The sequence below is a fragment of the Microtus oregoni genome, unplaced genomic scaffold (genome assembly GCF_018167655.1).
Source record: "Microtus oregoni isolate MIOR12 unplaced genomic scaffold, Mior012 000017F_ref0000208, whole genome shotgun sequence".
Taxonomy (NCBI): Eukaryota; Metazoa; Chordata; class Mammalia; order Rodentia; family Cricetidae; genus Microtus; species Microtus oregoni.
Genome location: NW_024543076.1, coordinates 11,112,066 through 11,132,780, shown reverse-complemented (window position 1 = coordinate 11,132,780; position 20,715 = coordinate 11,112,066). Strand labels below are relative to the sequence as shown.

The following is a 20,715-nucleotide window of genomic DNA, read 5'->3' as shown; positions in this document are numbered from 1 at the left end:
ATGAAGACATCTTGAGACAAAAATTGAAAAGGAATGTTCTGAATCTGTCTCATTTAAGTGTGTGTGAGTGTTAAGATACGTGTGTGCCACTGCATACATACAGATGTCAGAGACCAACTTTCAAGAGTTAGTTCTCTCCTTCCACTGTAGTTTCTGGGGGCTGAACTCAGCTGCCAGGCTTGCACAGCAATGCGTTGATCCGCTAAGCCATCTCGGCTGCTCACCTGCCCCACCTGCCTGCCCCATCAGCCTGCCTGCCTGCCTGCCTGCCTCCCTCCCTCTCCTTCCACCCTTCCCTCACTTCCTTCTGAAACATTACTCTCCTGCTTAGGCTAGCCTCAAACACGTGGGCATCCTCCTCAGCCTCTGGAATGCTGAGAATTCCGGTGTCACCACCACACCAGGAACCTCATTTAAATGTGTAAAAATTCCGATTCCCTTTCCTGCTTCCGTCTTCAGACTTTACTGCCACCCAAAATGATACCATGTATTGTGTCTTCCCTATATGCCAGTCATGCGCCTATCTGCCCCAAATCTCAAGACGCTTTGCCAAGGACAATGGGAGCCGTAGACAGGACACTTGAGAAGGACATCCAATGCTCCCATCCGCTCCCACTCTGGGCTCAAGAAATACAGCACTTTCTCCTTGGTTCCGCATCCTGGTGAATGGACTTGCAGTGTGCTCCTGGCATCTGCCGGGCTGTTAACACTCCTGGCTACAGTAATAATCTCTCTCCCTCTGTCAATCTACTGTAAGTGATGGTTTCCTGTTCCTTTTGTCCAGCAGTTTTAACGCAGTGTAACTGTTTTGTCTCTTTGAACAAATTTGTTCACATTCTCCAAGCGAATTCCTTTTACTATACCATCTGGTGAGGGGTCTGTTCTCCTGCCTTAAATGTAAGCTTTCAGAAGTCATGATATGCCAGGTGGTGGTGGTGCACGTTTTTTATCCCAGCACTTGGCGGGCAGAGGCAGAAGGATCTCTGTGAGTTCAAGGTCAGCCTGGTCTACAGAGTGAGTTCCAGGACAAATAGGGCTGTTACACAGAGAACCCCTGTCTTAGGGGAAAGTTATAAAGTTATGATATAATGGTTATTCTTGGTGGTCAACTTGACTACATCTACAACTAACTAAAACAACAACAAAAAAATAGGGTACACCTGTAAGGGATTTCTGCTTAATTTGAAGTAGGAAGATCTACTTCTAAACTGGACTAAAGACATATGCCTTTAATCTGGGCCCTGTCTTCTGCTGGAAACCTATATAAGGAGATGGAAGAAGGAAGATTTTGACCTTTGTCTGCTTGCCCTCGCCTTGCTAGCAAGTCCTTCACTTCACTGGCCTTAGAGCCAGCTTCTTTAGGATTCCAGCTTATACTAAGACCAACTGAAACATCCAGCCAGTAGACTGAGCAACTTTTGAATTCTTAGACTTTTTGTTCCTGTGATTGCTGGACTAGCTGGACCACAGCCTGTTAACATTTTAATAAACCCCCTTATATATAAATAAATACAAATATATAAGTATATATACCTGTATGTGTATACACACACATTCATTCTATAAGTTCTGTTTCTCTGGAGAACCCTGACTAATACAGGGGATTTCCTGGTCTTTAATTAATTCTAAACATGAAACCGTGATGGCAAACATGTTAGTGTCATTATTATACATGTGTAAAAATTGAGGCTCGGGGAGAATGAATTTGTCTCACAGAGTTGGGTCTCAGACTCTACGCTGAGTCAGAATTACCTGGAAAACTTCAAGACACAGACTTCTTCTATACTACCTCCAGAAATTTCTGATTTAAGAAATCTAGGGTGGGGTATCACTTTTCTTCAAAGTTCATAGGCAAAGCCGATGTTGCTGGGCTGGGGAGCCTGTTGGGAATCCCTGCCCTCAATGGTACACAATGGTGGGCAGTGAGCCACCGTATACCAGATCTTTCCCCTGCACTCTACAGCAGTGTTCGACTAGATCAGCAGTGGGAAGGGGACCCTAAAACAGCCACACATAACTCAGTCTGAGATCAGAGCCCAGATGTGTACCCCATCATTCCTCCAGTTAGCTCTTATGGATTCTAAGTTTTTAATTCCAAATGCTCCCTTCTTTTGCTAGTCTAACATCTTCTCAAGCTTTAAAGATGCACCATGATCTGGTACTGAATTTATCAGGGTGAAAGGGCGACAGACAGATCCAACTGTATTTGTCTTGTATTAGTTTACAGATTTTCAACCCTGGTCCTTCTTACTAAGTAGTTAAAGTTAGTCCAGACAGGCACCACGAGTCCTGAATGTCCATCATTTCGATATATTTTGTTATACACCGATTCTAATATATACCTCCTCAGTTGCCTCAAGGACCAGGCACTAAGGTTTCAAGACTCATCCTCTGGGTCTTCAATACGAAAATGACATTTCAGTTTGGCTTTAGTAGACCATGCCTGACCATACCCAGAATTATCTTCACCTTGTTAGCCATAGCAGTAAGCTGGACTTCAGGGGTACCAAAATAAGTATGCATGGTCTTTTTCCTGAGTTGTTAAATGGCCATCCTTTAAAAGCAGGGACTGTATGTTTTGAGATATTGCTAATCAATGACAGTATTTCATGTCTCATGTCAGAAAGGCCCATAAAAAGACTCTAAGAAAACAAAGCCCCCCAGAGATACACACACCCCTCGTACCACTGGGTGTCTCTTTAAGTAAGTGAAAATGTCCACTTTTTACTGTTCTCATCTTTGTGGCTGGTGAGAAGACAGAAGAAAGCAAGCATAAATTACCCTATAGCCATGTGGTTTCATCAACCTCTGCATCTTTCCTTTGAATGCCTGGATGGGAGGAGGTGAATTCTTTCAATACAACCATGAAGGTTCTTCCAGGAGCATTTGTACATTAGAGGCAGGCATGGAAAAGTACATATAAAACCCCAGCTAGGAAAGAAATGCTAGGAAGGAGGAGAGTGACATTACTTTGACCCCCTTTGTCTTTAAGTCACTGTGTCCTTGGAGTGAGGGAGCGCTATAATGTCACTGGATGCGGCTTTGTCATTGGGCAAGTCTGGCTTTTCAGCCCGGGTCAACCATTTACTACAAAGGTAACTTGGGACACTTATCTATGTTTCTTCATTTGAAATGGGGACAAGGATTAATTATTAACTAAGGCTGCTATGAAGATTAGAAAACATATAATCAAAGACTTAGCACACCAGTGGACACAGATTAGGAATAAATTCAATTTAGTGTAATTATTGCTCAAATTTTGAAATTCCTGCCTTACATAAAAATGGATTCTACTACATTCAGCTGATATTGAAGTTTCGATTAAGTGATATCCTAATGGATGTGGTTATATTTTCTCAGATTATTCTAACTATGATACAATCCTTACTTTTTCCTTAAATTGGAAAAGAAACATAGGGACAAATTTCACTAGAATTTTCCTTTATAACTAAGCAGTATAAACTACAGAAACTCGGGAGTCGTCCCTTTTCGTCACTCTGAGAGGGAAACGAAGGCAAAGTTCATTCAAGAGTGAACTCTCACACTAAGTGCTGAATACGCACCACGTCACACATTCTTAACACAAAGCCTACGGCTCCTACTGCTCCTTGCCAGGTGAAGAGGAAGGCTCAGGGGATGCTAGGACAAAAGGCGAGCCCCGAACCAGGATGCTATTTCTGGAAGACAAGCAAAGCGAACACACCCTGTGCTCCGACAGCGACTGCCCGCAGATGGTTTCCTAGGGAGCTGGTGTCTGTTGTTGAAATATTTGCTGTATTTCTCTCCAGAGACATGCAAAGGCAGTTGGCCTCTGGGTAGGCCTTTTTGTTTCCACTGAGAAAGCCAATAATGAACGGTGTCTCTGAAGGCCATCACACGTGAACACTAGGTAATCAACAACAGTTCCCAGCTCCCCCCTCAGCTCCTGGCGGCTGGGGCAGGCGTGGCAGTTGAGATGCAGTGGATGTCATCCTCAGGTATCACGGTGCCTGGGTCCCTTTGTGTTGCCTGTCACAGGCTGCTGCCATTTTGCATTGAGATTCCAGCACTTCAGCGGAATCAGAAGCCAGGGAGAACCTGCTGCTGCCAGCAGATCTACAGGACATAGGAAATGGAAGACAGAAGGAACTGCTCACTGTGGGCAGGCATTGCTCCCAGAATTCCTCACTGCCCTGCTTGTCACCTGGGCTGGATGCTGAGGAACGCCAAGAGGCCATGTTTCTTCAGAACGAACAACTCCAGTTTCTCTTTCCTTAAAGACACACATTCTAATTTCTAAAGGCATGAACTAAGAATCAATTAGACATAATACTAAAAGGAATTCATGTGCTAAAAGGATTATTGTCCAATTCTTGAAAATGGCTCAGCTGGTAAAGGCCTTGCTGCCAAGCCTGGGCACCTGAGTTAGATCCCAGGAACCCACATGGTGGGAGGAGGAGAACCAGCAGCTGACCTCTGACCGCCACAGATGTATGGTATCTCACACACATACACACACACCGTCAGCCACCCATACACTCACAAATAAATAAATAAATGTAAAAAATGAAATATTAGCCCAGTCACAAAATAGATGCCAGTTCCTCACAATTCTCAGGATGCTTCTTTCCTTTAACGTCCTCTGCCAATCAGGTTCCATTTCCACGGGAATAATTTTTTGACTAGTGGGCTATCTCATGCAATACGTTCTGCTGTCTGCTGCCTCCTGTGAAACATGCCTGAACCATCTGGTTGTGGACGTTCCTGCCTCACGCTGTGCAAAGCAAGAATAGCCATCCAGTCTCACAAATGTTTACCTTCGCGTCTACTGTTTCCATAGAACAAAGCAAAAGACGGGTGATCAACCCGGTGGCCAAATGTTTGTGGGCAGCGAGGCGTTTGTACCCTGTGCTCTCTCACCTCCGTCTACCCCATGGGTCTGTTTGGATCACTGAGACTGTGTGGTATCGAGGAAACTGACTTCCTAGCATCTCTTCTCCACTCCCAACAGCGTGCCAGCTGTAGCAGGCAGCGTGCGACTGAATACCCCCAACGACTCCATGACGTGGGTACTTTTCTGTGTAGTCTATTGTCGAGAAAGCAGCTTTGGGGGACTTAACACTGGCTAGTGTAAGTTGCTAACAGTTCAGGCAGCTCCATTCTAAAGTGGTTCATCTTTCTGCAGTATCATTGGACTAGAAGATGTAAGGAAAACTTGGAATTCTCAATTAGAGTTTGAAATTAGCACCATCCAAGCCCTACCTGCAGAGGCCCTCAAAGAGAACATATCCCAGCGCACACACAGGTATTCTGAACACAAAGTCTGTCAGCCACTTGCTACAGATGGAAGCCTGGGACAGGTTTATAATTTGACTTCTTCCATAATGGCAGCGTCATTTGAGCCGCTATGCACTACCTAGAGGACAGGGGGGATACTGGCCATGAGCAGAGGGGAGCCCTCCACAGTCAGGGCCCTGCTGAGATGCCTTCCAACTTTAGGCTGACTCTCCATACCCCTCTGATCTCCACAATGCAGCCTTGATTACGCCATGGCTCCATCCAGCCAATGAACAACGGGCCGAAGGCAGCAGATGCGCAGATCCCCCATTCAGGTATGGCTTGAGTTTTAAGTCTCTGGCCTCCTCTTGGGTATCAGCTATCCATCCCATCTCCCTTCCCTGCTGGTGCCAAGATGTAACCGGGTGTCACCCGAGACACGGCCATTAAAATTACATAGCATAGGCAATAGACAGCTCCATGTGGTTCAGGTAATTAGCCCCGGTTTCCAGGGCAGTTTTCAGGCCCTCTGGGCTCCCTCTCTGAGTCTCCTAGCATACCCGGGGGGTGGGGGAGGGGTTTGGGGGCATCTCTTGGGATTTGTTGAGTGGGGATGGTTATTTAACACTGTCCTCATTAGCTCCGCCACCAAGTCATCCACAGTCTTGGGTTCACTGTGTGGGGGAAGGGACTTGAAGCTCCACAACAGACCATCCGTTCTCCAATGGCTGCTGGCCAGCTGCAGCAGAGAGGAGTCAGCTGTCTCTGCATGTTGTCCATGAACAAACAACTGAATAAACTTGGGTGGCAACAGAATCAATGCGGGGGTGGGGGCAAGTTTTTTTTTTTTTTTTTTTAAGGAACAGGACCTTTGAATGTCTATGTTAAAGCACTCGGTATAATCTACATCAGACTCAGAGCTCTGGGTGTCTTCAAGTTTCTCCCTGTGAGTGGTGAGAGTCTGCCTCTGGGCATCCCCTAGAAGAACACACTACAGTCAGGAGTAAGCCAGGGATGTTGCTGATTCTCGGCAAAGAACACTACAGACATGAGGGCTGGCATAGTTGAGGACACGGGTGTTCCAAATGTGCTCTGTATTGTTTTATGAAATACCGTGCGAGTCACTGATGCTTTCGAGTCTCAGTTTCCTCCTATGAGAAATGGCGATGACAGTCTAAGCCTTACTTAGTGTCCAGGTTAATGACAGTGGACGCCAGAAGCAATATGCATTCAGAAAATGGCAGCTTTACTGCCATGCCCTCCCAACCAGCAAGTTCTTAGAGCTAAACAGTTTATCGGACCCCAAAAGATCCATCTTGTAGCCAAAGCTCTGGAAGCTCTTGCCCATTCACAAGGCCGTTTGGGGGGAAACGAGATTCTACCGTTGGCAGTGATTCGCCTGTAAAGCAGAAACAAAGCCAAAGGCCACTGACATGCTTTGGCAGCGCTTAACCCCTCCTTCAGAGACGCGCAAGCCTTTAATGAGTAGACCTCCCTGGGGGTAAGGAGTGGGCTCTGCCCCTGCTAGTCTAGCGAATCCGTGCTCACCTTCTGCTGAGGCTAATTTGACATGGAACACAGGCGGATTTAGCGCTCAGTCTTCTGGAAATTGAGTGGGAGACCCTGACTGGCGGCAATTTCTCCAGAGGTTTGGGTGTTCTTCCCTGAAGCCAGGAGTCGCTCTGACTCCTGGAGTTTTCCAAAGGTTTGAGAGATGCCCTTAAGGGTTTGAGATCCTCATCACATCAACAAAGACTGACAATGTCTGTAAATCTTGCTGAGTCTACAAGTCTGTATTATGATTCCGCAGATATTGTTTATAAACTGCCTAGTAATTTCCAGGTGTATGGATGATAGGTGGGAGGGGAGAAAAGAGAGGGGAGAAGAGGAAAGGAAAGCCAGTTAGCACAGGAATGTCTTCAGTGCCCTTTATGCCCCAGGTTCTAATGTGACCCCCACCCCCGCACTCCGCCATGTTGTCTTGGTTGATCCTTAAAACAGCCTCACGAGGTCAGAATTATACCCATGGTTCCCAAACAGAGAAATGGAAATTTAGAGCTAGCACGACCCAGCAGCACGTGAGCAGCAGAATGAGCTGATTAGAGCCAAGCAGTGCTTTCAGCAGGCTGCAAATACATCTCCCCCCACACGTCCTGTCTTGTCCGTGCCATACAGAACGACTTCAAAATCTGAAAACGCAAGCGAGACATCCAATAAGAAATGGAAGGTTAGAATGGAAATGTTAAACATAACTCTGACTTCTCAAATCCCGAGTCTGAGATGCTCATCGCTGCGTATGTTTTTATTTATTTATTCTTGCCATGCTACGTTGGAAGATGATGAAATCATAGGTAGGAGCTGAACGAGACCATGGTGGTGCATGCCTTTGATCCCAGCACTCAGAGAAGGCAGGAAAACCAGGTGTTCCAGGTCAGCCTGGGCTGCACAATAAATGTAGGCTCATGAAACGGGTGGTCAAGGGGATACAACTCTTTCCCCAATGCACTTAGAAAAATATACAGAGTGATTTGGAATAACTAGACATCTGGGCATTACGTAAATGGCTCGAGGACGTGGACTCTGTCTGCTTTGCTCCCCGGGTAACTGAAACAGGACTTGATCCCAGGCACGCACACACTAAGCACTCATGGAACGAACGAGCGAATGAGTTAGAGCCAATTCGTCACGAGTCATTGTGGACCAAAGGATGAGCTGGCCTGCGGCCAGTCTCAGAATGGAGCACGGGACATTTGCAGACCCTGAATTGTATTTTCTAGACATCTCAGTGCTGACTTTTGTTTTCTTCTAAAAGAGCAAAAGCCAAAGCCAATCATTTTTAAATTAAAAAAAAATTAATGAAATTTTCTCTATACTAATCATCCTCCTAAAACTACTGGTTGAGAATCATCCAGCATGGGAACTAATGATATATTCTCTGAATGGTATGGTATGGTAAGCATATAGACTTTTGGCCACCCTTGCTCACACTGACTCCTAAGTTAGGTACCATCTGTACAGTTCAAAGAAAGCCCCTTAGACTCCTGGCAACTAAGATGCAAGAGTCACTCCATTGAGCTGTTGCAAGGACTACATGAGATTAGCAGTGGCAGCTACAGTGCAGGCACTGCAGACAAGAATTTGCTTTACCCCTAACTTTCACTAATCTTCCCCGCTGACTCCATTTATTCTAAAACTGTAGGTGTAGGTGAGATCATGCAATTGTGTCTTACAAACTCTTCTTCTGCCTCTACAGAGACTTTTTCAAAACCCATGAGTCAGAGGGCTCTGCCGACTCCTTTTGTCTGAGCATCAGCTCTCCGATGTTCAATCCTGTTATGTAACAGGGAAGCAGGGAAGCTGGAACCAGAACAGAGAGGCACTTTTGTAATTAGGCAACAGTGTTTCTTTTAAGTCTGTGGCTTTCTGTTTTCTGTTTGGGTTGTATCTTTAAGAAGTAGAATCAAAGGGAGGTGGTCCTTGCTTCGGCAGTTACAGCTCTTATAAGGCTTCAGCAGGGACATCTGCTGGGTTCCCAACAAAGGAGGCCCGAGGTGAGTTCAAGGGAGGGTGGAGGGCCTGTGGCTGACAGAGGCTGCATGTGTTTGTGTCCCCCATCTGAAAAAGCTTGACTCCTGGCAGCATGCGCTCCTAGTTAAACTGGAATCTAGCAGCAGACGAAAGGCTCGCTTTCTTCAGTGTTTCAGTGGTGATCAACAGCTGTTTACATCCTTCATACCTAACTAAGGGTGAAGCCGCCACATCTGTCACTGCTTTCCGGTTCTACTTCCTTGGATCACAGTGGGGAGGTTAGTTTGAACCCTGCTTGGTTCCTGGGCAGGAACACTGACACGTGCCCAGGCTTCTAATTCTCAGCAGATCGCTCCGTTTCTCATCCTCTCAGGATCAACTGTTTGCCTAAAGTTTTTTTTAATTTTATTTTATCCTGACACACATCTTGATCATTTCTGAGAAAGACTCATAACAACACAAAGATCAAAAGCGAGGCAGTAGGATGGATTTGGAAGGAGGATGAAGGGGACACGGTGGAGTGCGCTGGAGGAAGCACATCTTCTGAAACACAGCACCAATGCCCCGCTAACACCTGAGAACAAACCTCAGCTAAGTAGGACGCCGATGAACACTCATGGTGACAGTGGATGCTGGAGCTTTTCACTGACCCCTTGCTTGCCATGTTAGAAATGTTAGAGAATGAAGCCAGGCAGGAGAGAGCTTGCTTTGTACCATGAGAACTGGTTTTGGTCTATATGTCAAAACAAAACAAAATAACCCAGACTGATGGCACATGCTTATAATCCCAGTGCCGGAGAAGCAGAGATGGGTGAATACTTGAAGCTCATTGGCCCAATCAGCCTGGTCTAACTGGTGAATTCCAGGTCAAGAGAGATCATGTATTAAATAGGTAGCTAGGACCTGAGGAGGGATGTCTCAGGTTGTTTTACAACACGTGTGTGTGCGCACATGCACATAGAATCACACATGCAGACATACACAAAAGAAAGAAAGGAAGTGTCTTAGAGTTATCTTGCTGTGAAGAGACACCATGACCATGGCAGCTCTTACAAAGGAAAACATTTAACTGGGGTTGGCTTGCAGTTTCAGAGGTTGAGTCTTTTATCATCATGGCAGGGAGCAAGGTGGCATGCAGGTAGACATGATGCTAGCTACACCTTGATCAGGAAGGCAACAGGAAGTAGACTGTGACATTGGGGGGGGGGTATCTTGAGCACAAGAAACCTCAAAGCCCGCCTCCACAGTGACATGTTTCCTTCGACAATGCCACACCTCATCATGGTGTCACTCCCTATGAACTTATGGGACCAATTACATTCAAACTACCACAGAAAAAAAACCTCATGGAAACAAGCGCTAGGTAAACCAGAGGGGTGGTGTGGTGGTTTGAATAGGTATGGCTGGTTTGCTCAGCTGTTTTTGTTTTCTTCTTTAAAGATTCATTTATTTTATGTGTATGGTTATTTTGCCTGGATGCATCTGCAGATTATATAATTTATGTACCACATGCATTGCCTAGTGCCATAAATCCCCTGGAACTGGGGTTACAGACAGTTTGAACTGCCTTGTGGGTACTGGGAACTGAACCTAGGTTCTCTGGAAGATTATCCAGTGCTCTTAACTCCTGAGCCATCTCTCCAGTACCTCAGCTGCTTTCTTCTAGAACCCAGGAGCACCAGCCCAGGGGTGGCCCCACTCACATGAGCTGGGCCTGCCCACATCAATAACTAATTAAGAAAAATGCCCTAAAGGCTTGTCTGCAGCTGATCTGATGGAGGTAGTTTCTTCACTGAAATACTGTCCTCTCAGATGACTCTAGTTTGTATCAAGTTGACATAAAACTACCCAGTAGAGTGGACATTTCTCAGCAGAAGACATGTAAGTAACCGACAGGCATATGAAAATGTAAGACATATGTTATTTATGTATTCAATCATCAAATATACAAATGGATATGCCTGAATAAAGAAAACGTGGCATATATACATAATGGAATATTTTCAGTCTTTCAAAGGAAGGAAATCAGGGCTGGAGAAATAGCGCAGTGGTTAAGAGCACTTACTGCTCTCGCAGAGGACTTGGGTTTTTTTGCCCAGAACCCACATGGCAGCTCACAACCACCCATAACTCCAGCTCCTGGGAGTCTGGCATTCTCTTAACATACAAATAAATAAAAATAAGGAAGTCTTTTTTTTTTTTTTTTTCAAGACAGGGTTTCTCTGTGGCTTTGGAGCCTGTCCTGGAACTAGCTCTGTAGACAAGGCTGGTCTTGAACTCACAGAGATCCACCTGCCTCTGCCTCCCGAGTGCTGGGATTAAAGGCGTGCGCCACCACCGCCCGGCAAAAATAAGGAAGTCTTAAAAGGCAATCTTAGCCAGGTGTGGTGACACACATTTATGATCTTACCACTTGGAAAGCTGAAGCAGTCCAGGCCAACTAAGGCTATAGAGTGAGTTCCAGGCCAACAGGCCAACACATGGGAACTTGTGGCAACTCTCTGTCTGTCACTCTCTTTCATCATTTGCAATAATACATATGAAATTTATGAATCATGAATAAACTGAGTGTGGCACACAAAGGCAAATATCATACTATCTTGCTGCCCTATCAAAAGGCCAAGGCAGTTTCTTTATTCAACCAATGAAAGCAACACATAGACAGAAGAACCTCCTACATCACTATCTTACATGTAGAATCTAAAAATGCCTAGTTTGTAAGAATAGAGTAGAAAGGAAGTTACCAGGGACTAGTGAGAGATTTTATTCAAAGGATACAAAATTTTAGCCAAAAAAGGAAAAAGAACAATTGTACAGTACAGTAACTATACTTTTTGTTGTCTGATGTTAAGTTACAGGTTTTAAAGTCGCATTTAAGAAATTTATTATTATTATTATTATTATTATTATTATTATTATTATTATTATTATTACTATTGGCAGGGCTAAAGGTTTAAACCCAGGACCTTGGCCATGCTGGGCAAGTATTCCCCAAGATCAGGGAAACTGTGTTTTGAATATTTGAATAGAAAGCCCAAATAATGCTGAAAACTCTAATCTATATAAGTTAATATTTCCTTAAAATTAAAAATAATAGCTGTAAATAGTGGAACAAGCATCTAATCCCAGCACTCAGGAGGGAGCAGGTAGACCCCTGTGAGTTAGAGACCAGCCTTGCCTACAACAGGTGTCAAACAGCCAGAGCCACATAGAGAGACCCTGTCTACACAATAAACAGATGACACCTGTGAATGAATTCCATTTTAAAAGGAAGAATAAAGCACCACGTCAAGCATGGAAACACACACACCGAAAACTCTTTTATCAGGGCCAGCAGGTAAAGGTGCTTTCCCACAAGCCTGGTAACCTGGTTCTCTCCTGGGATGCACTAGGCCGAAGGAGAGAACCAGTTCTTGCAAGTTGTACTCTGACCTCCACACACACACACACCTGGCATTTGCCTTTACACACACACAGACGAAGTGTTTAAAATAACACACTTCAAAGTACTCTTCTTGGAAATTCCTAAAATGCACATTGACATACTAAGAACCCTATGCTGAAAGACAAATCCTCAGCTTCCTCCAAATTTCCCGAATTTATTTTTTTCTCAGAAGGAATCCTGCTAAGATTCCTCAGAACATCGATGCTGTGGAGCAAAGAGACAGAGAATTCAGTCTGTATGCAAAATGATGAAGGAAACACCTAGAAAAGAAAGTGCTATTATTTTCTATGGGAACACGGAGACATCTGGTACTCCCAAGAACACAGTCTAAAATCACCTGTGATGCTCTCTATTCCCCAAACAGATATCCAGAAGCTGCCTCCCTCTCAAGCAATCCAAGGGTGCTGTACTGAGATATTCGTTCTGCAGCTCAAAGTGGCCATGACGGCAGTGCCCAGAGTTCAGAGTACTCTGAAGCCAACATCAGAAGGATGATACGGAATCATTCTTGCTATATTAGACACTCTGCACATGACATTAACAGTTCCTCCTAGCACAAGCAGCCTCTCATAGTAAAATTAAAGTGCATGAAGATAAGAATGAAGGATTTCCCACCCTTCAGAGATGTGGAATACCTACTCAAGAGGGTTTCTGGGAAACTCCTAGGCAATACTGAACACCTCACCTCCTTTCTGGCAACAAGGGACAGGAGAGGAAAGCATGAAGAGACTAGACAAGTTAAGGCGAAGCCAGGACCCTGACAAACTGGTTTATGTGCTGAATACTTCAAGATGCACCATACCAAAAAAGAAAAAAAAAAAAAAAAGACGCACCATACTGCACCAATCAATTTATGTCCTTTTTTTTTTTTCCAGTATAAACCTAATTATTTCCATACATCCCTTCTCAACTTGGGGACACCTCTCCATCTGCAAAGATTTCAACAGACTTCACTATGTGTTTTCATGTGCATACATCACGTACTACACACATGTTTTTTGTCCTCTCCCGATAGGACAAGAGTAATTCATGAGTGCCCATGCAGGCTCCTGGCTCTGTGCTAAGAACTGGAGACATGGCAAAAGAAACAGGAGTTCTCATTCCTACTGAGCCTTGGATGTGAAGCAACGAATCCCAGACCCAGCCTGTCCACACACAGGAATCCAATAGCTAGCAACACAAATAGGAAGGAAAGACTGAGTCCAAACCCCTATGCTGGATGGTTGATTGCACAAAACAAGCCGAAATATCTGCAAACATTCCAGTCTGCCTGGCAGTTAAGAGAGTTAACAGTATAGCCCGGAAATGCAGTCACCGTGATTAGAAGAGACGCAAATGCCAGGATCTTTATTTCCCTAGGATATGAACCCCTGTGGGCTTGTTGCCCAACTAATTTGTAGATTCCCATAATGTGATTTTTAGTCTTGAAAAGTTAATACCAACAGTAGTCACACCCCAATCCATGCAACCTTGCACGTCAATTAGCCAAAAACCAAAAATCTTACCAGGCTGAGTAGAATTGGAATCTAGCCCTAAGAAGATCCTATCTAACATTTCCTAACACTCCCAAGCATGAAGAATGTATAACACTGAACTCCACAAGATCACAAATAGACCGTGAATGAGCTCCACCCATTTTAATCAGATTCATGCGTATCAGATATATAGCTGATGGAATTTAGGGAAACATTGACGTGGCTGCGATCTAGTATTCAAAGACAGTATAAGACTCATACTGTGAAAATTTTATCACCTCTGGACAGAATGGGACAAAATACCAAAAAACACGTTAAAATTTCGAGGCACTCACCAACACATGTCGGAAATATGTCCTCATTGTTGATCTGGACTTCAATCCAATCCATAAGCAGGTTCATGTACTGGGGAGCTGGTAGTGCAGTTGGCTTCTTATACTTGAGGTCGTCTTGCCACCGATACTCGTACTTGGGACCCCCTGACATCACGGGGCAGGTCCGCTCAGTGCAGAACTCACAGATGGTGCCGTAGATGAGGTTAATGCGATTGAAGAAGTCCACCACGTGCACCGCCACCCAGTCATTCTGGTCCTCCCCGCTGGGTAACTGCACAGCTGCTCTCAGGTCCACACCCGAGTTGAGGGATGCCTGAGCTCGTTTATGCAGCTCGAACCTCTGCGTGCCAGGTTCAAATTTCCTCTTGGGCCGGAAGGTCTTGTCCTTGTTGAACACTTGCTTCAAGGCTATAGACATGGTCTCCTCCTTGTCTTCCTTCCTTTTGCAGGAAGCAAAAAGGCACGTGGGACTTTTCAGTGAGAGATCACAGCCCAACAGAGTTTTCCACTGCCAGCCCTCAGGCCCCAGTCTTGCAGCCTGCAGTTTAATTCGATTTTAAATGGCTCCTTCCATCTTCCTCTTGAATGATCTCCAAGGGAACCTCATGTTCCTTCCTAAAGGTGGAAAAGAAAAGGGAACTTATGAGTGCTCAGTTTGCGTGTAAGAACTAAGAAAGGTTTAGGGAAATTTCCACCTTGCATTCCTGGCTGTGCTTAGTTCCTATGGGTCTTGTATATGAATGTGGAGGTTAAACTATTGCCCTGCGGGGTGCACTGGTACTGCGAGCTATGCAAACAACTAAAGAAGAAAGAGTGCTACCCTTTTGTTCTGTGTGGTCCCTGTCAAATCCTTGCTGGCACTTCTCTGTTTGATCCAAAGCTAAGGGCTTTTCCAAGGTGCCAAGAGTGTGTTGGGCAATGATTCCGTCCTATTGCATGTCTACTCCTTTTTGGAGACTAATGAGTAAGCATAGATTGTCTCTGACTTCACAAAGAGAGATGGTGGGGCCAGGTGGCTATCATACCAGGAGCCTAAAAGGAGCCAGGGGTCTGCATCTGCTAGACCTGCAAGGAGTGATCAAAACGGTCAACTTAAGCCCTTGTGGGTCATGTATAATGCAGTTGAGAAAACTGAACTGCAGAGCTGAGAGAGAGAGACAGAGACAGAAATGAAAGGAACAAGGAGAGGGCAAAGAGGAGAAGAGAAAGAATAGGAGAGGGGAAGGAGAGGGAGGGGAGGGAAATGGGAGGAGGTGGAAATTTTTAGTAAATAAATAAATTTAAAAAAAAGAATAGGAGAGGGAAGGGGAAAAAGAGGAGGAAAAGGAGGGAAGAAGGAAGGAGAGAGAAGGAAAGGAGGGAAGGAGGAAGAAGAGAAGGGAAGGAGGGAGAAGGAGAAGAGGAGGAGGAAGAAAGGAGGGAAAGGGAGAGGAGGAGGATGAGGAGGAGGGAAGGAAGTAGAGGCAACAGTGGCTATTGAAACAGAGAAGCAAACAGAACTCACGCCCAAGTTGCTATGAGGAGAACACAGGAAGAAAGAGGCTCCATTAGCTCCAGGCAATCTAGGAAACAGTCCCATTTCTTACCTTTGAAATACATTTGTTCTCCCAGGATTGGTCGGATAAATCGATTTTAAATTCTGCTGACTTTAAGTTAGTGGTTCCTTTGCAAGGAGCCCTGACTATGACAGCTGCTGTCACTCTACAATGCGCCATCCTTTATGTGCCTAATACCACTTCCAGGAGCCCTTTGGAGCGGAGCTGTCCAGCAGAACTTGCTCTGGCAAGGTACATGTTGGATGCACTTGGGATACAATGTGGCACCCACCATCCACATGTAGTCTTGAGTACTTGGATGTAGACAGCGTGACTAAGGAACGGAACTTTGTAATCTATCTTACTTTAATTAACTTGAATTTATTTGGCCATGCATATCTAGTGGGTGAAAACTTGAAAGCCTAATGTTGTCCATTATTTCATTTGACTCTGAAAACTCTAGCAAGATCTAGAGAGTCATGGAAGATGCGCAGACTCACAGCAAGTATTCTTCACGGATCCCTAGGTGACTGAATTACCAGCTAGGCAATATCCTGTGGCTAGCAGGAGGCACAGCTGGCACCAAATTTAGTTTGTTGGCCCCTTGTAAAGACACTTTCCACACGGCCCCATACCCTGTGCTGTGATGTTTTTTATCCTGCCTTTCCTTTGGTTTATGAAGCTCCCTACCCAGAGCTCAGTCCCCGTTCCATTTTATACACACATTCCCCAGAAACTGCCAATAAAGGGTGGGTTGAGGTGAAGGCTGCCGTGTGGCCTTGACACAAAAGATTATAATAGGTCCACTTGAGCCAAACCACAGCAAAGTGACCCCAGAGCTGAGGCCAGCATCAGAAGAGCCAGCACAGAACCTGTCGCAGAGGACTGAAGGATGAACTCTCTGAGCTGCTTCTTCACACCCAGAGGGGCTTCTGCCACTTCCCACGTCTGAACATGACTTGTTAAGCCATCAACACAGGAATGAGCTCCTGAGGTATCTTTTTGAAATTTTAAATTAGCATGCACACTATTAGGTCCCATCAGGGCATTTTTCAAACAAAATCAGGTTGGAGACGTAACTCAGTGGCAGAGTACTTTCCCAACAAGTACAAAGCCATGGGTTCAAGCCCCAGCACTGTTATCAAACCAGACATAGTGCTCATTACACACTAACATGGAGACCTGAGGTCATGTTGAAAGACAGGTGGAAGCTTCAAGGTCTGTACTTCAGACAAGCCCCAAATGACATCAGATCTATACACAGAGATGACACTGAGCTTCACAGATGGGGGTATGTTTAAAAAGGAGGCTCTCTGGCTTCCCCCAGACCAGTAGATCTAAACCTGCACGTTACCAACATCTTAGAAATCAAACGCTTGAAGCCCTAGGTAGGACATGCGGGCTGGACCACTAAAGGGATGAAGACATAAGCTAGTTCTTGTGGATTTTGCCAACAGTTTGTTCATACACAGAGTCTGCACTCGAGGGTGCATGTATTGAGGAAGAGTGAGAAGACCCAAATGTTTTCAACTTGGTGGCTTTGCCTGTGGGGGATGGGGGTGCAGGGGGTGGCTTTCTGATCTGGGTGGGTCTGGACAGCAGACCACCGACCACCTTCAGGCTCTGGGGAAACTGTTGTGTGATATCACACAGAGAGTGGCTACTGCCACTGCAGCCGAATGCCAGAAGTTTCTTAGGCTAATAATGACATAGTGGTTATTCGCTGTCTTTGTCCGATGTCCAGAAAAAGAAAGAAAGAAAAAAAAGAAGTCATAAGTTTTGAGCCCTGGAAAGTAACACTAAGAAAATTCAATTATGAATAGCATCCATTGTAATGCCAGATTTCAATAAATATTTGAAGCCAACTGCTCATTAACTGAAAAACATTTACTAAGGCCCATTTATTCAGAAGACACAGGGCTAGGGAGCAAGGGTGCAGAATTAATTAAAACTCGGCCTCCAACTATGAAGACCTCACAATTCAGTGTTCAATTTGGGGTCAGTCTAAACTTTTGCTTTTCGTACCCCAAAGTCTAAGACACAAATGTGGACACGGATGCCATCCCTTCAGTGTGTCACTTGACCTGGGAATGAAGAGGGCACAAGGTCTCTGGAAATAGAAAAAACAGAAATCCAAACAAAAAGCGTAAAACTGACAGCCACTCCATGTGTTCTCCATATTTTCTGCTTAATAGATCAACTTTAGCAATAAAACAAATGCCCAATAAAAGTATGCAGAGAGAACTCTGCTGAGCTGTGGGGGGATGTTGACAAGGTAGCTAAGCAACGCTGGCAAGGAAATGGGGAAGGAAGTTCTTATTTTTCTTTTCCTATTGATGTCTTCTGCCACATTAGTTGAAAAATCAGAGTCCTTGCCAGGGATCAAGGAAGAAATAAAACAACTCTCCCACTGACTCCTGGGAAATGCACCTTCTCTGGCAGCGACCTCCTCTAAGGGGCCATCCCGGTGAAGCAGAGGGGCGAGAGTGACTGAAAGGAACGAAGCTGATTGATGCTATCAGTCAGAAGTAGATGGTGGGGGAGACGCCCACGATGTCATCTCTGAGCTGGAGGGTGCCTCTGGCATGACAACTGACTACAGACAAGCCACAAGAGAAATGCCCCAAGCACCCCACACAGAGGAGGTACAATCTGGCCCTTGCCTTGTTGGGTTCTAAGAAGCTGGGACGGCGATGGGCACAGGCTTCACGGAAGATTTGTTGAGCACAGGAATAAACAACAGTGAGTAAAAAAAAATTTCGTACTAAACCAGAACCACAGAAGTTAAACCAAATTCAGCTCCTGATTGGAGTATTTTGGGCATTCGACCTCAGCCTGGGTAAGCTCGCAGTCAGTGACTGGGTCTGAATGTACCAGGGACGCTCTGTAGTGACATGCCAGTCTCCCCCAGGGCAGGACACCTGTCCACTCACCTTTCTATGGCTCCTCCTGCTATTTGAAATTCTGTCGCGGAGCTAAAGAACAAGTCTGGCATCGCTCTACCAATATATCTTCCTCTCTGTGGCTGGACCAGTCTACAGAACTTTGCTCTTCCTGTCAATACTGAGTAAATTGGGTTGTAAGTGGTGGTGGTGGTAGTGGTGACTTGTGTGCTTGGAGGTTCGAGAAGCATGTCAAGTGTCCTGCTTTATCATGTTCCATCTTATTTGAGAGAGTTTTCACTGAACCTGGAATGAAGCTGTCACCCAGCAACCTCAGAGATCATCCTATTTCCATCTCCTCACAGCACCGGGGCTCTAGCATCCCAAACAATCAGACCGTTTTTGATTCGGGTGTCTTAGTTGTTTTACTATTCCTGTGATAAGATACCATGACCAAGGCAACTTGCAAAAGAAAGTTGCTATTGGGGCTTACAGTTTCAGAGGGTTCATGGCAGCAGGCAGGCAAGTGTGGTGCTGAAGCAGTAGCTGAGAGCTCACACCTCGAGACACATCCATAAGGGAGGGACGGGACAGGATGCAGAAATCCTTTGAAACTTTTAAGTCTGCCCTTAGTGAGATACCTATTCCAACAAGACCACACCTTCTCACCCTTCCCAAACAATTCCACCAAATAGGGACCAAGTATTCAAACAGATGAGTCTATGGAGGCCATTCTCATTTACCACGAGTTCTGGGGATTTGAACTAAAGTCCTTACACCTGCACAGCAAGAATTCTTATTTCCTCAGCCACACACAGCCCTGTGTATTTATAAGTAAAATGGACGTTGCCTGATGTTCAGAGGCTCCTCTAAAGGATGTGTTGGCTGATTTCTTTCTACCAACTTTTATGTATCCTTGCCTGAGAAGTAGCTTTGCTACCCCATCCCATCCCCAACACACCTTCCGAACTCAGTGCTGCTTCATCCACGCAATTTGTTTGTTTGTTTTTGATTAGGTGAGAGAAACACTGCTGCCTCTCTATAATTTTCAAAGACATGCATGGCTTCAGAAACCAGTGTTTCTAAACACAGATGAAATCAGTCAGAACGGGTGCAGCCCTGTATAAACCTGTCCCATGACTCTCATTGCCCATCATCCTCAGCTCTTCAATGGCCATTCATACTCCTTGACGTTTTCTCTGTTTATTTACTTGGCCAACAGTACAGATATTCTAACATTAAAAGTTTGAGCATCTCAAAAACGAATGCGTCACGTGCCACCAATGTCAAAGCATCAACGCCGTAACAGCAACAACCACAGGAGTGGGTCAGTGCAGGGCAGGTGGCTTAGAAACAACCCACAGTGCTGCAAATGATTCATCATTCCCCAGACTCAGAAGCAGCAGCACTGTTCAAAAGGGGACCCAGTGCTGGAAAGAGAAGGAATGAGATACAAGGAGAAGAGGTTCAACACACTGCACAGCACAGTCCACAGAGGACAGAATTTTATCTACATGAGTTCTTAAATAAAGGCCTTGTGGATGCCAGGGTGGGGTAGCTGGGATTTCCAGAAATGAGGATGATGGGGACTCTTTGGTCTAACCTTACATAAGCCTGATTACTGCAAAAGCTCAGTTGGCCATTTGGATTTTATAAAAGATATTCTGATGACTTTATTACACACAGAGAGAGAGGGAAGGAGAGAGGAAGGGAGAGGAAGAGGGAGGGGGAGAGAGAGAGAGAGAGATTTTGAGACAGGGTCTCACTATGTAGCTCTGACTGGTCTCAAACTCAGAGCTCCACCTGCCTCTACCTCCCAAGTGCTAAGATTAAAGGAGTGCACCACTGTGCCCAGCACAGATTATTTATTTACTGTCTGCTGGTGGTTTGTTGTTTTGTCTGTATGCATGTCTGCACACCACAAGAGGGCATCAGATCCCACGGGACTTTGGTTATAGACAACTGTGAGTTGACCTGTGGGTGCTGGGAGTTGAACTCAGGACCTCTGGAAGAGCAACCTTAACTCTTAACTGCGGAACCAAAAAAATGAAGGTAGGCAAAAATATGTAAGCATTTTTACATTTTGAATTACAGGTATTTAGCTGGTAGCGTGACAACTCAGAACCTCAACAGATGAGATGAAGCTTGCTGTCAACTATCATTTCCCTCTCTGTTTTTGAAACAAGGAATGACAGCTGTTTCTTGGAGGAGTATAGCTTTAGAGCAAAAATGTTCGGACTTAAGAAAGTCAGTTCCTGT

The 20,715-nt window shown here is 45.2% G+C and overlaps 1 protein-coding gene across 2 annotated transcripts in view; it reads right to left on the bottom strand.

Annotated features, from left to right (window-relative positions):
• Positions 1 to 20,715, bottom strand: part of Mob3b (MOB kinase activator 3B) — a 168,960-nt gene that overhangs the window by 87,716 nt on the left and 60,529 nt on the right. For both annotated transcript variants that reach the window (XM_041667533.1, XM_041667534.1), the window contains exon 2: positions 14,040 to 14,654. In XM_041667533.1, the coding sequence (XP_041523467.1) occupies positions 14,040 to 14,457 (418 nt within the window). In that variant the 5' untranslated portion in view covers positions 14,458 to 14,654. The remainder of the gene's footprint in view (positions 1 to 14,039; positions 14,655 to 20,715) is intronic.